The following is a 16633-nucleotide window of genomic DNA, read 5'->3' on the forward strand; positions in this document are numbered from 1 at the left end:
TCAGATCGGCCGACTTGGGGCTATTCACTATCCCACGGTCTAGGCTTAAACTCAGGGGTGACCGCGCTTTTGCGGTTGCAGCTCCTAGACTGGAACAGCATCCCTCTCCCGATCAGAACTGCCCCCTCCATCGACTCCTTTAAGTCCAGGCTCAAAACATATTTCTACTCCCTAGCGTTTGAGGCTCATTGAGGAGGCGCTGTGAACTGTTTGCGTGCTACTGTATGTTTTCATTTTTTTTTCTATTGGAACCTAATCAAATGTACAGCACTTTGGTCAACGTGGGTTGTTTTTAAATGTGCTATACAAATAAAATTGACTTGACTTGACTTGACTCTTGCCTGATGGTAGAGGGGAGAAGAGGGAGTGACCGGGGTGAGGCTCGCCCTTGATTATGCTGCTGGCCTTGCTGAGGCAACGTTTTAGACTTTAGTAACCTGGAGAAAAGACTATGGCTACTCACCTTATCTAGGCCCCTCATGATTTTATAATCCTCTCTAAAGTCATGCCTTGGCCTTTTCCACTTCAGAGAAAAAAGACCTAGCTTATCCAGCTTCTCCTTATAACTCAACCCCTCAGACCCGGTAACATCCTTGTAAATCTTTTCTGCACCCTTTCCAGTTTTATGCTATCCTTCATTTGACAGGGTGACCAGAACTGTACACAGTGCTCATCCAGAATTGTCCTGACCAACATTTTGATCAGCTGTAATGTGATTTCCCAGCTGCTGTACTCAATATAGATACAGCGTGCTGGGGTAACTCAGCAGGTCAGGCAGCATTTCTGGAGAAAAAGGGTGGGTTGGAACCCTTCTTCAGACTCTTGCTCCTGAACTCAATACCCTGCCCGACAAAGGCAAGCACACCAAACGCCTTCTTCCCCACCCTGTTTCGCTGCATGGCCATTGTCATGGCACTGTGTACCTACACCCTTTGTCTCTCCATTTGACAATTTACTGTGCAAGTCCAGCCCTGGTTTGTCTTATCAAAGTGATATTTTGTGGCCCCTCTGCCTTCCTAATTTTCTACAATCTTTACTTGTGTTTGATATCTTTTTCTCATCATATAACTTTTCACAAATGTAAAAAAAACTTCTACATCCCAGTGGTGTGAACGTCGAATTCTCTAATTTTAGATCAAAATACACTTCCTTTCCCCCCCACCTTCCTCCACTAAAGGTCAGTTAACCAGTACCACAGTTTGCAATGATGTTGGGATCACACCATCCACAGCCAACAATAGGCCTGTCGGGGAACCTCCCTGCCTGAGGTCATCTGTTGCCAGCCCTGGTTTGTCCTGGTCTTTTCTTGCTTCCAGCTCCGCTGACAATCCATCTGATAAAGGGTCCCGACCCGAAACGTCACCCGCCCATGTTTTCCAGAGATGTTGCCTGACCTGTTGTGTTACTCCAGCATTTTGTGTCTATTCATAAATGTACATCATTTAAGATTGTTCATCCTCTCCTGGGATCAAGTACATGTCAAATGTGGAGTGACTCTGTTCCCATGGATACAGCAGTTATGTTTTGTAAGACTGTTCCGTCACTCTCTTCCTTCCTCCTTGTTTTGACCATGCTGGAGGAAACATCTGGCCCTCAGTTTAGTTTGGAGTCCACACCGACCAGCGATCTCCGTGCACTAACACTAGCACTAGCACTATCCTACACACCAGGGACAATTATCAATCTTTACCGAAGCCAATTAACCTGCAAACTTGTATGTCTTTGGAATGAGGGAGGAAAATGGAGCACCCTGAGAAAACCCACGCGGTCTCAGGGAGAACATACAAACTCCGTACCGACAGCACCCGTAGTCAGGATTGAACCCGGGTCTCTGGCGCAGTTAGGCAGCCACGCTAACGCTGTGCCGCCCCTATCCAGTTGACTACTCTCTATGGCCATCTGACAAATGAATAACTGCAAACAGAAACTCGTGGGTGTGGATGTGTGACTGTCATTCCAAGCACAGTTTGGTGTTGTGGTTGCTGAGTGGTAATATCATGAACTGCTAAACTCCACTGGGTAGCTAGAAGGGGAAATGGATTCAGTGAAGTATCAGCGCACTAATTAATGGAATGGAACCCCATTTAAACACTTGCACTTTGTTTGCTTGCATCCTTTAAGGATGTTTACTGTATTCCTAATTTTGCTGTAGCCATTGAGTTGAAACTCGGGAGGCTGTGAATTTTCCCCACTCATTAAGGGCCAGCACAACGACGCAGTGGTAGAGTTGCTGCCTTGCAACGCGGGAGACCTGGGTTCGATTTTGACTGCGAGTGCTCTCTATACAGAGTGTATACGTTCTCCCTGTGACCCCGTGGGTTTTCTCTGGGTACACTGTTTTTTTCCCTCACACTCCAGAGACGTACAGGTTTGTAGGTTCATTGGCTTCTGTGAATTGTAAGCTGTCCCTAGTGTAGGTAGTGCTGGTGTACTGGGTGATCGTTGTTCAGTGAGAACTCACTGGGCCAAAGGGCCTGTTTCCACGCTGTAATTCCAAAAGTCTAAGGTAAATATGAACCGTTTACAAACGTGAACAGTAAGATGATAGATGTAAAAAACATTGTCTGAAGTAGAAGTGTAATAGTTTCAGTTGAAACTGTAGGAGAAATTTAGATTTATCTTCCCTTTATTCAAAGTTAGGAGTAGAATTTAGATCAGTTGGAGATATAGGGCAGAGAAATGGCAGATGGACTTTAAACTGTACAAGTGTGAGGTGTTTATGTTTGGCTTTACTCTAGACTTTAGGGATACAGCGTGGAAATATGCCCTTCGGCCCACCGAGTCTCAGCTGCCCAGCGATCACCTTGTACACTAACACTATCCTAAACACTAGGAACAGTTTACAATTTCTACCAAAGCCCTACAAACCTGTACGTCTTCGGAGTGTGAGAGGAAACCAGAGCACCTGAGGAAACCCACGTGGTCACAGGGAGACAGACGGCACCCGTAGTCAGGATCGAACCTGGGTCTCTGGCACTATAAGGGTAGCAACTTTACCGTGAGAGGAAAGTGCACAATATATGCATGGACCCTTGGGAGCATTGATGTACAGTGATGCAAGTCCTTAGATCCCTGAAAGTTGCAACACCAGGGTGGTAAAGAAGGCGTACAGCACGCTTGCCTTCATCAGTCAAGGAATTGAGTATAGAAGTCAGGTAGTCGTGTTGCAGCGATGTAAAACTTTGCTAAGGCTATATTTGGAGCATTGTGTGTGGTTCTGATTGCAGCATCGTAGGAAGAATGTGGAGGCTTTGGAGAGGATCCAGAAGAGGTTCACCAGGATGTTGCCTGGTTTAGAGAGAATTAGCTTGAAGGAGATATTGGAACAATTTGGGATTGTTTTCTCTGGCGGGTTGGAGGCTGAGGGAAGATCCGATAGAAGTCTTAACCAAATATCAGAGGCAGAGATAGTTGGTCAGTTTATTTTCCCCCATAATAGAAATACCAGAGAATATGGCCACAGGATGAGAGGGGGAGGACGTTTTAAAGGAGATGTGCAAGATAAGATTTTAGTTTACACAAGATTGGTAGGTTGCTGGAACACACTGCCAGTGGGTAACATTTAAGGGGAATTTAGACACATGAACAGACAGGGAATAGAGGGGTATGGATGATGTGCAGGTAGATGGGGTTAGTTTAATTTGGTATCATGGTCCACACAGATATTGTGGGCCAAAGAGCCCTGTGTTGTTCTGTTCTGTGTCATGTAAAGCTGTCATATAGTTTGAAATATAGTTTGAAGTTAGATTACTACTGAGCATCAGTATATAAAAATATAGTTTTATATACTGATGCTCAGTAGTAAACTAATTTGAGATGAATACTGTCCAAGATTGAGATTAATACTGTCCAAGATTGAGATTAATACTGTCCAAGATTGAGATTAATACTGTCCAAGATTGAGATTAATACTGTCCAAGATTGAGATTAATACTGTCCACGATTGAGATTAATACTGTCCAAGATTGAGATTAATACTGTCTAAAATTGAGATTAATACTCTCCAAGAAATTGGCAAATTAGAAACCTGACCCCATTTTGGCACCAAAATGGGGGTCAGGTTTCAAATTTGCCAATTTCTTGAAAATGAAAATTCTCAATTCTCCTTCTATCACCTTTAAAAACATCTTAAACATGTTTGTAATTCAAATATGAACACTTTCAAGTATTCATAGGGATCTGAATGATGTTCCCATCTTTTCCTTGCTAAGCCCCTAGTTTTTTTCTGGCTTTGATTTGTGGGGGTGATCATTTATCAACTATCGACGATAGTTACAGAATGCAATAAGTAAACAGCATTTGTTTACCATATAGAGGTACTGATTTTTTTAATTTTTTCTTTGTAAAACCTAAGGATTCCAAAACTGGATTCAGTTGGAAAGCTAAAATACAGAAAAAAAGCCTGACTTGGTCACTGTCAATGTGACGTTTGCATTCACCTCCCTTTATTCACGAATCAAGCCTTTAATTATCATGGATATCGGCAACAGAACAATGAAATTCTTTCTTGAATCTTTGTATATTGTTACCGTATTGCCTGTGAAATGTCCATTTTAAAGATGGGTTTTGGATAATGAAAGGCCTATATAGAGTAGACATGGAAAGGATGTTTCCAATAATGGGAGCGTCTCAGACCAGAGGGAATTAAAAAACGTACCTTCAAAATGGAGATGAGGAGGAATTTCTTTCGCTACAGTGTGTGGAATACATTGCCACAGGCACTTGTGGAGGCCAAGTCGTTGGGTATTTTTAAGACAGAGGTTCTTGATTAGGAAGGGCATTAAAAGATATAGGGAGAAGGCAGGAGAATGGGGTTGAGGGGGAAAAATAGACCAGCCATGATTGAATGGCGGAGTAGACTCGATGGGCTGAATACCCTAATTGTGCTCCCATCTTATGGTCTTAAATATTCTATTAGAATTACTTGGATTGATTTTCTTGTCTTCTCTCTGTGGAACTTCCTTTCCTAACTCTCACCACAAATACAGAACTTGACCTCTTTTGAATTGTCATCTTTTAACTTCCTGCCACCAGAAAGGTTGTTGCAATAGTAAAAAAGGTTCATTTTTTAAAATTTATTTGAATTTTGAACTTCTTGGCTTGTTACTTGACTTGCACATCTGGTACATGGCAGAAAGAATGGATCATATTTTTAAAGACTCTTCAGCCAGAAGGGTACTTCAAATAATCATTCATCTAAAATTGCTCTTGATGAGTTTGCAAAGATCTTACACAGCAAGTGGTTAGAGCCGGAAGCTGGTAAACATTTTGCTTTTGCTTTCACCCTTTTCAGAGTTATCGTCTTCAAAGATTGCCTTTTTGATACTGTTTCAGCATAATTAGAAACAGCCTGTGGTTGAAAATATCTCATTCTAGTTCCAGATTACCATTGTGAAGTTGCAACTGTCTTGAGTAAAAATATGCTTTTGTTTTAACAGCTAAGATATGTGGAGAAGATGGACAAGTAGATCCCAACTGTTTTGTTTCCGCACAAGCTGTGATGTACATTATGATGGAAAAAGAGTGAGTAAATTTAATTAATATTATTAATACGAAAATGGTTCAGCTGATTAAAGAATACTAACTACTGAAAGAATAGCATTGTAGTTTGTCTTGATGTTGAAATAGAACTTGTATTCAATTTGATCTGCGGCAAAGTATCTAGTTTAGAGATACAGTGCAGAAACAGGCCCTTCGGCCCACTGAGTCCGTGCTGACCGGCGATCCCCATACGCTAACACTATCCTACACTCACTGGGGACAATTTATGATTTTACCAAGCCATTTAGCCTACAAACCCGCACGTCTTTGGAGTGTAGGAGGAAACCTAAAATCTCGGAGAAAACCCACGAGGTCACGGGGGGAAGATACAAACTCCGTACAGACAGCACCCATAGTCAGGATTGAACCCATGTCCCCGGCTCCTGTGGGACAACGACTCTATCGCTGCGCCACCGTGCCGCTCGGTAGAGTTATTTGGTGTAGACAGCTTTTTGTTTAATTTCTACATGAAGTTACCAGGTATACATGAATACACCAAAAAGTGTATCTGCTGGAAAAGAACAAAAACACTAGTTTTCAGTGGGAAGATGTGGAGAGAAATAATGGATTTAGGTGTGATGCATTATACTATTTAATGCTGACCAGTATATTGGAAAACAAACAGGAGTGAAAGTCATGACATTGTCAAAAAAAACACAAAGTGCTGGAGTAACTCAGCGGGTCAGCCAGCGAATCTAGAGAACATGGATATATGACGTTTCAGATCGGGACCCTTCTTTAAACTGATTGTAGTAGTGGGGAGAAAGAATTTCATCAAAGTAGGCATTCCATGCAGAGATTTCACAGTGGAGCAATAAAAAGTAGACACAAGGAACTGTTTTTTTGCTCACGGTTCCAGCATCTGCATTTCCTTGTGTCATCTTTAATGGTACCTGTTGTAAGTTCACGGCCTCGTGTGGTGCTGACTTGTGCAGAACAGAAAAATGAAAATCAGTCAGAGCTGCACGAAGGTCACTGTCCACCAACAGATGGAGCTGCGCTGTACGATTGTTTTATTTTAAATAAACTGTTATCCTCGTGTTCCATTTTCTGGCACAAAGTGCAGCAAGCAGCTTTAGTTAAAAGTATAATTAGATGCATGACATTTCTCACTATTGTTCTCCCACCATGCAAATGTCTGCCACTTACCCAATATCAGCTGACTAACTTGCAATATCTAGGCACCATTTATATTAAGAAAGGCACAGCAGCAGCAAGCTTTATTCACTTCCAGCAGATAGATACTCAGAAATTGTAGCCAGTGGCAATGTTACTTAAGCTAACAAGCCATAATTCTAAATATGCGCACTTGCGTAAAAGAAAGACATGAATATGAGAACGGACTTCAATACTTTAGACTTTAGAGATGCAGCATGGAAACAGGCCCCTCATACCACCAGGCCCGCGCCGACCAGCGATCACCCCGTACACTAGCACTATCCTACACACTAGGGACAATTTACAATTTACCGAAGCCGATTAACCTACAAACGCACACGTTTTTGGAGTGTGGGAAAAAACCGGAGCACCTAGTGAAAACCCACGTGGTTACAGGGTGAACGTACAAGCTCCGTACAGACGGCACCCATAGTCAGGATCAAACCCGGGTCTCTGGCGCTGTAAGGCAGCAACTCTACTGCTGTGCCACTGTGCTGCACTAAATCATACATCTGGTCCTTAGTTCATTGATGAAATGCGTAACAAAGTCTCATGTAGAACAGGAAGCCATCCTTTAAGGTGGCGACTCAGGAGATGGGTGGAAGAGGAATTCCTGCTGATTTAGTCTTTGGTGAAGCCTGTTTACTCTTTCCCCTCAGCCCAACAAAATGTACGCTTCTTGTTCCAATAATAACTTCATTGTCAGGAATGAGATAAATAAGAAACGATAGGGCCCATTGGGGAATAAAATGGTAATCAGTTAGTGAGATTGGGTATGAAAACCTATCACCTGTATTCTCCATGGAGAAGGACATGGTAGTTGGGAAATGCAGGAGGGTGAAGAACCATGCAGAATAATTGAATGAATGAATGAATCAGTTTATTGGCCAAGTATGTACACATACAAGGAATGTGCCTTGGTGCTCTGCTCGCAAGTAACAACACGAACGTACAGTAACAATTAAGAATAAAGCATAAAACATTAAAACATTAAGAATACAACATTACAGTTTAGAGTGTAATAAACCAGAGCAAAAAGAACATTATAAAGGTGAAGGTTGCGGATATCTTAGCAAGCATAAAGATGGATGAAGCCCCTGAGCTTGAAGAGATGTATGCCAGGGTGTTGTGTTGAGGGAGGAGATAGCTAGGAATTTTCAAACCTTCTCTTGACATAGAAGATGTGCCAAACGAGACTGTTGGACAGGCCTTGATAGAGTGGATGTGGAGAGGAGGTAGTGTAAGAAAATAACTGCAGATGCTGGTACAAATCAAAGGTATTTATTCACAAAATGCTGGAGTAACTCAGCAGGTCAGGCAGCATCTCAGGAGAGAAGGAATGCTCAGTCTGAAGAAGGGTCTCGACCCGAAACGTCGCCCATTCTTTCTCTCCTGAGATGCTGCCTGACCTGCTGAGTTACTCCAGCATTTTGTGAATAAATACCTTTGGGATGTGGAGAGAATGTTTCTACTAGTGGGAGAGTTTGTGACCAGAAGTCATAGCCTCAGAATTAAAGGTCAGTCCTTTGGGAAGGAGACGAGGAGGAGTTTCTTTAGTCAGAGGGTGGTGAATCTGTGGAATTCATTGCCACAGAAGGCTGTGGATGCTTTCAATGGATATTTTTAAGGCAGAGATAGACAGATTCTTGATTAGTACGGGTGTCAGGGATTATGGGGAGAAGGCAGGAGAATGGGGTTAGGAGGGAGAGATAGTTCAGCCATGATTGAATGGGCCAGTAGACTTGATGGGCCTCATGGTCTAATTCTGTTCCTATCACTTATGAACTTATGAACAAATGTGGTCGTTTTTGTTACAAGAAGGGCAACAGGGATCACCAGTTAATGGACGACTTCAATATGTGGTGCATATTGAATTATTAGAAAAATTGTGAGCAATTGGTTTAATCTGGATTTTGGGGTGGGAGGGTGGGTGGGGAGAGATGGTTAAAGGGACTGATCAGAGATAGTTAATGTGACTTCATGATCCTCTTTCACCAGTTGTATTTTGGGAGGGTGACTAAGAATGTCGATGAGGTTAATGTAGTCTGCATGGACCTTTTGACAAGGTTCCAAGTGGTAATTTGGCAAATTAGATCCAAATTATTTGCTAATAAAAACCTATGACCAATGGTGTACCAAGGGATCAGTGCTTGGACTTTAAAAAAAATGATCCGGATGTAATTAGGAAAATAAGAAAGTTCACAGGTAACCTAAAAATTGGAGGTTTTGATACTAAGTTGGGTATTCTTTGGCTATGAACAATATTGATGAGTTGGTACAATGGGTACAGCACAGACAAGTGGAATTGTATCCTGTTAAGTGTGAGGTAAGCAATTTGGTGGAACTCATAAGGCACAAAGGGTGACATGACCCAAGGAAGGATTGTAGAACAGAAGGACTACATGTTCAAGCATCTCTGAAAGCAACAGACAGGGAAGAGGAGTCCACACCTGGAACAGCGGATACGGTAGATGAGGTTGGAGGAGGTGCAAGTGAACCTCTGCCTCACCTGAAAGGTGACTGTCGGGGTCCTTGGACGGAGTCGCGGAAGGAGGTATAGGGACCCTTGAACGGAGTTGAGGGAGGAGGTACAGGGACAGGTGTGGCATCTACTGCAGTTCTAGGGGAAAGTACCTGGGGAGGGAAATGGCTTGGATGGGAAGTGATGAGTTAACCAGGGAGTTGCGGAGGGAATGGTCTCTGTGGAAAGGGGTGGCGATGGGAAGATGTGGCTGGTGGTGGGATCCCTTTGGAGGTGGCAAACATGGCGATAAGGCAGTTAGAAGGCATGTAGGGTAGAACCGTACAGCGCAGGAACCACTTCGACCTAATTAACCTGCAACCCTGCACGTCTTTGGAGTATGGAAGGAAACCGGAGCACCCGGAGAAAACCCACGCAATCACTGGGAGAACGCAAATCTCCATACAGACAATACCTGAGTTCAGGATCGAATCTGAGTCCCTGGCGCTGTGAGGCAGCAACTTACCATTGCGCCTGAACTGGAATGGCTCAGCTATGAGGAGTGACTGGAGAGGCGACATTTGGTTTTTCTAGGAGCGGAAAAGGCTGAGGTGGGGAATTGAGGTATCCAAAGAGATGGTTTAAGGAAGAATGTTTATACCCAGACTCGGGTTGAAATGTGAAATTTGTTGCCTGAAGGGTGGTGGAGACAATATCTCTCACAAGATTTAGGAAGTATTTGGATGTGTACTTGAAATACCGTGGCATGGTGTAGGCCCAGTGTTGGGACATGGAACGTAGATAAGCACCTGATGGCCAGTAGCTGAAGAGCTTATTTCCTTGCTGTATGATTCTGTAATATTATATACTAGACCATGGAGTAGCAGCATAAGTTCATCAGTTCTCGGAGCAGAATTAGGTCATTCGGTCGCTGATCTATCTGTCTCTCTAAATCCCGTTCTCCTGCCTTCTCCCCCTCCCCTTGACACCCGTACTAATCGAGAATCTTTCAATCTTAATAATAATAATAATAATAATGCATTACATTTATATAGCGCTTTTCTAAACACTCAAAGACGCTTTACAGGGTTTACTAAAACATAAAAGAAAATAAATAGATAAATAAGGAAACGAAGAGAAAAGGAAAAAGAAGGTGAGGTGACAGTCAGTGATTGAAGGCAGTGCTGAACAGGTGAGACTTCAGTGATGTTTTGAATGTGGTGAGTGAGGAGGAGTCTCTGACGGTTTGGGGTAGTGAGTTCCAGAGGGTGGGAGCAGCGATGGAGAAAGCCCTGTCCCCCCAGGATCTGAGTTTGGTCCGGATGGGGGGGGACAGGAGGTTTGCAGCAGCAGAGCGGAGGTTACGGGTTGGAGTGTGTCTGTGGAGGAGGTCAGTCAGGTAGGATGGGGCCAGGTTATAGAGGGCTTTGAAAACAATAAATTTGAAATCTTCACCTTGAAAACAACAGGATGCTTCATTTAAGGACATCAGTAAATGGTTATGATTTTGTGATGTGTCGGAAGGAATTGCAGATGCTGGTTAAAACCAAAGATAGACACACACTGCTGGCGTAACTCAGCAGGACAGGCAGCATCTCTGGAGAGAAGGAATGGGTGACGTTTCGGGTCGAGGCCCTTCTCCAGACTCAAGCATTTACACCAGTTACTCAAGTTCCTCCAGCATTTTGTGTCTATCTATGATTTTGCTTCTATTCCAAAACTACCTGCTTTATTAAGTTGATTTGGCTTGAAATCTCTATGCTATCTCTGCGCTACTCTGTGTTAAAGCAACAGCATTACCATTCACCCTTTGCACGTTATAATGAGATAATTTTAGAATAGTCAAATCATTCAATAAACATAAATATCTGAGATGGACACAAAGTGCTGGAGTAACTCAGTGGGTCAGGCAGCATCTCTGGAGAAAATGGACAGATGACGTTTTGGGTCGGGACCCTTTTTCAGACTGGCTTGATTTGGTGGGGTATTGTTGCCAGTTCCAGTATGACTGACTGTGTTTTCCTGTGCAAACGCCAACAGATTTGGGTTTTCACCCGTGCAGGCTTCAACACAGAAGCCCTATACTTGCTGACGCCTGTTGCAGGGTGTCTTGTACCATATTTTGCACTTGTACCTTTCCCAGGAACAGTATCACCATTCGTTTAGTGAATGGTTGACAATAGACAATAGGTGCAGGAGGAGGCCATTTGGCCTTTTGAGCCAGCACCGCCATTCAATGTGATCATGGCTGATCATTCTCAATCAGTACCCCGTTCCTGCCTTCTCCCCATACCCCCTGACTCCGCTATCCTTAAGAGCTCTATCCAGCTCTCTCTTGAATGCATTCAGAGAATTGGCCTCCACTGCCTTCTGAGGCAGAGAATTCCACAGATTCACAACTCCTTTGTCCTGTGCCCACCTCCCTTCCAGTATTCCTACCTAACCTCCCCCCCTTCCTCTCCCCTCCACCTACCCACCACAATTAGTCTGAAGTAGGATCCTGACCCGAAAAGTCACCTATCTATGTCCTCCAGAGATGCTATTCGGTGTATTCAAGAGAGAGTTGAATAGAGCTCTTAGGGCTAACGGAATCGAGGGATATGGGGAGAAAGCAGGAATGGGTACTGATTTTCGATGATCAGCCATGATCATATTGAATGGTGGTGCATGCTCGAAGGGACAAAAGGCCTACTCCTGCACCTTTTTTCTATGCTTCCGGACTGATGGTATCCCTGTAGATGAAAATCTCTTTACTGGAGAAGACCTTGATGAGCTAGATGATGAATTAGATGACTTGGATCTGGAAGATTAAGGAAGATGGAGATAAGCATGTTGAATCTAGACTTGGAGGTGGAAATTCAAAAGACTGCATGTTAAAGAACTCAGTCAGATGTTTATTGTTTGACCCCATAGACCTCTCCTGTGCTGCTTTTGAAACATGCAGAAGTGAAATACTCCAGCGCTATGCATCGTTTTTTAGGGTTCATTTGTACCTAACTCAAACAATTCAACATTACAAAAGAGCTTTGGCTCATTGAATGCAAGTCAGGTGTTAAGGCAAGCTATCGGGTGGGTTACCGGTCCCGCTCTCCGCCAAACCTTCGGGCAAGCCCCCAGTTACGCTGACTGACGAGCCTTTACAGCAGGACTGTGAACAAATATGGGCCCCATATCTGAGGAAGGATGTGCTGGCTCTGGAGAAGGTTCAGAGGAGGTTTACAAGAACGATCCCAGGAATGAGTGGGTTAGCATATGATGAGCGTTTGACAGCACTGGGCCTGTACTCGCTGGAGTTTAGAAGGATGAGGGGGGACCATTGAAACTTACAGAATAATGAAAGGCACAGATAGAGTGGGTGTAGAGAGGATGAGTGGGAGAGTCTAGGACCAGAGGCCATAGCCTCAGAATTAAAGGACGCTCTTTTAGAAAGGAGGTGAGGAGGAACTTATTTAGTCAGAGGATAGTTAATCTGTGGAACTCATTGCCACAGAGGGCTGTGGAGGCCAAGTCAGTGAATATTTTTAAGGCAGAGATAGACAAATTCTTAATTAGAAGGGTGTCAAAGGTTTAGGGGCAAAGGCAGGAAAATGGGATTAGGAGGTAGAGATCAGCCATTCACTCCAGAATGACGGAGTGGACTCGATGGGCCGAATGGCCTAATTCTACTCCTATAACTTGTGAACTTGTGAGCCTTTGGACAGGTCCCCCCCCATGACTCTCTAAACAGTACAATGATTGGATGGATAGGAAAATAACTGCAGATGCTGGTACAAATAGAAGGTATCACAAAATGCTGGAGTAACTCAGCAGGTCAGGCAGCATCTTGGAGAGAAGGAATGGGTGACGTTTCGGGTCGAGACCCTTCTTCAGACGAGATTAGATCAGATTAGATGGAGCTCTGATGCCAAACATAGGGAGTGTTTACTGCAGATAACCTGTGAAGCAAATAAAGCTATTTTGCACCAATGAATCCTGTTGTGCTTAACAATACAATAAATTAGCGTCGGTATACTACGGCCAACCTTGCATGTATTTCCCAGAGTACAAGGGCATCAAGTGGAAGTGACTGCCTGCTAAAATATCTCCATCCCACTATTGGATAAGCAAAGAATTTTATTTCTCTTTTGTTGCCTTCACTTGGGTACAGAACTCAAAGTGCCAGACACAACAAGACCTTTTTTAATGCTCTCGGTGCCAGTATGCCACTTGCATTGGTGTTACTGATGGAGTAACCATAAATAAGATTGTAACGAAATTTTAGTTTCTCCTCCATGGGCACAGATCATGAGGCTGAGGGAATCGTGGCAATGATTTATTGCCATCTTGTGGTTAAAAGCTGAACTACATCTTCAGCTGTGATTGTATGGATTTCATCTCCCGCTGCGTCACATTTTATGAGTTTGCAGGCCAGGATTTGCAATCACCCTTGAGCAGCCCCTGCCCACTGCTGACGTCTGAAATCATTATCTTTTCCGTGCTGTACTCTGAGGCGTTCCGGCATCACTGCACAATTGGTTCCCAAGTGAAGAAATCACAATGTCTACTTCTACACGTTTATAGGAGCGTGGAAGTTGATTCCAGTTATGTGGACGCAGGCTGAAGGTGACGAGAGGTCACAGGGTGAAGGTGAAGAGAGGGCACAGGGTGAAGGTGAAGAGAGGGCATAGGTTTAAGGTGGACATACATTTAAGGTGGACATAGGTTTAAGGTGGACATACATTTAAGGTGGACATAGGTTTAAGGTGAAGAGAGGACATAGGTTTAAGGTGAAGAGAGGACATAGGTTTAAGGTGAAGAGAGGACATTGGTTTAAGGTGAAGAGAGGACATTGGTTTAAGGTGAAGAGAGGACATAGGTTTAAGGTGAAGAGAGGACATTGGTTTAAGGTGAAGAGAGGACATTGGTTTAAGGTGAAGAGAGGACATTGGTTTAAGGTGAAGAGAGGACATTGGTTTAAGGTGAAGAGAGGACATTGGTTTAAGGTGAAGAGAGGACATTGGTTTAAGGTGAAGAGAGGACATTGGTTTAAGGGGAAACGATTTAAGAGGAATCTGAGGGGTAACATTTTCACACAAAGGGTGGTGGATGTGTGGAACAAGCTGCCAGATGAGGTAGTTGAGGCAGGGACTATCCCAACATTTAAGAAACAGTTAGACAGGTACATGGATAGGACAGGTTTGGAGGGATATGAGCCAAACGTGGGCAGGTGGGACTAGTGTAGCTGGGACATGTTGGCCGGTGTGGGCAAGTTGGGCCAAAGGCCCTGTTTCCACACTGTATCTCTATGAATCTGTGTGTTTTAGTTTGGAGATACAGCGTGGAAACAAGCCCTTCAAACCACTCAGTCCACGCCGACCAGCAATCACCCCGTACACTAACACTATCTTACACAAACTAGGGACAATTTACAATTATACCAAGCCAATTAACCTACGTACGGCTTTGGAGCATGGGAGGAAACCTGAGCACCCGGGGAAAACCCACAAAGGTCACGGGGAGTACGTACAAACTCTGCACCCGTAGTCAGGATCGAACCCGGGTCTCTGGCGCTGTAAGGCAGCAATACCGTTGACCACAGCCCAATAGTTTAGTTTAGTTTATTGTCACATGTATCGAGCCATCCACAATATACAGATACATGATAAAGGGAATAACGTTTAGTGCAAGATAAAAGTCCGAGCAAAGATGGTGCGAGGGTTTCCAATGAGGTAGATGGTAGCTCAGGACTCTCTAGTTGTTGAGTCATACAACACGGAAACTGGCCCTTCAGCCCATTCGCCAATGCCAGCCAAGATGCCCTATTTATGCTAGTCCTATTTACTCTCTTTTTGGCACATGCCCCTCTAAACCTTTCCTATCCATGTAAATATTTAAAAAATGTTATTGCACCTGCCCCTATACTTCGGAACACACCCCAGCTCTTTAGTTGGGCTCTGTAAGTTGCCTCTAGTGCGCAGAGAATGGATGAGGTGGAATAACATGGAACCAGTGTGAACTGGGTCAGTGTGGACTTGGTTGGAAGAAGTACCTGCTTCCATCTAAATTAAAGCAAACTTGTTAATATAGACACATTAAAACTTTGTTGATTATGGGGTGGCACGGTGGCACTACGGTCGAGCTGCCTCGCAGTGCCAGGCACCCGGGTTTGATCCTCACCACGGGCGCTGTCTGTACGGAGTCTGTACGTCCTCCCCATGACCTGTGTGGGTTTTCTCCGGGTGCTCCGGTTTCTTCCCACACTCTAAAGATGTACATATTTGTAGGTGAATTGGATTTGGTAAATTGTCCCTAGTGTGTGTAGGATAGTGTCAATAAGAGGGGATCGCTGGTCGGCACGGACTCAGCTGGCCAAAGAACCTGTTTCCATGCTGCATCTCTGAACTAAATTAAACTGAGCTATGTATTTATTCTCATACTTTTTAAATATATTCATGGTCCAATGCCATTTTTCTTATAATTACCGTGACTTTATACTGGGTGTGATTGATGTAAACCCAGATAGTCTGCAACATCTGATCTAAACTGCCGACAAATTCCAGGATGAAATGCAGCTTTGTTTACACAAGTGGTTTTTGCATTTAAGGTTATACAGCTGGAGTGTTACATCTAACAACTGTAACGCCACAGATCTTTTTTTTTTTCTTTTCTCTCTGTCCACATGTGTTTCCGCTATTTTATTAGCTTAGTTTGGAGATATAGAAATGCAGCGTATGGAAACAGGTCCTTCGGCCCCCCCATATCCGCGCCGACTAGCGATTCCCGAAAATTAACACTTTCCTACACATACTAGGGACAATTTACACCAAGCCAATTAACCTAGAAATCTGTGTGTCTTTGGGAAGTGAGAGAAAACCGGAGATCCTGGAGAAAACCCACACAGTTACGGGGAGAACGTACAAACTCCACAACCAGCACCCATAGTCAGGATCAAGGCCGGGGGTCTGGCGCTGTAAGGCAGCAACTCTACCGTTGCGATACCCTGCCGCCATTGTTTAGATTTGCAGCGTGTTTTATGAAACAAGGGGATTATAAATTATTTTTATGAACTTCAATATCGCTTCAGTTGCACATTCCCAACCAACTGGTTTGCTTAACATTGTCACAGCTTCACTGACATTTTTGAAATTTTCTTCAGGTTTACCATACACTTTTACATAGAAACATAGAAAATAGGTGCAGGAGGAGGCTATTTGGCCCTTCGAGCCAGCACCGCCATTCATTGTGATCATGGCTGATCATCCACCTTCAGTAACCCGTGCCTACCTTCTCCCCATATCCCTTGGGGGGGTGGAACTGTCAAATATTAGAGGGCATAACTTTAAGATGAGAGGGTGAAAGTTTATTTGCGCAGAGAATGGTAGGTGCCTGGAAAACACGGTCGGGGGAAGCAGATACAACAGCCACATTTGAGAGGCACAGGCAGGAAATTGACCCATGTGCAGACTGATGGGATGAGTTTGGATTGGAATCATG

At 43.9% G+C, this 16633-nt stretch overlaps 1 protein-coding gene across 3 annotated transcripts in view; it reads left to right on the top strand.

Moving 5' to 3' along the window:
- Nucleotides 1-16633, top strand: part of akap10 (A kinase (PRKA) anchor protein 10) — a 120980-nt gene that overhangs the window by 73229 nt on the left and 31118 nt on the right. For all 3 annotated transcript variants that reach the window (XM_078422419.1, XM_078422416.1, XM_078422418.1), the window contains one exon: nt 5439-5523. In XM_078422419.1, the coding sequence (XP_078278545.1) occupies nt 5439-5523 (85 nt within the window). The remainder of the gene's footprint in view (nt 1-5438; nt 5524-16633) is intronic.

This window comes from Rhinoraja longicauda, chromosome 26 (genome assembly GCF_053455715.1).
Source record: "Rhinoraja longicauda isolate Sanriku21f chromosome 26, sRhiLon1.1, whole genome shotgun sequence".
Lineage (NCBI taxonomy): Eukaryota > Metazoa > Chordata > Chondrichthyes > Rajiformes > Arhynchobatidae > Rhinoraja > Rhinoraja longicauda.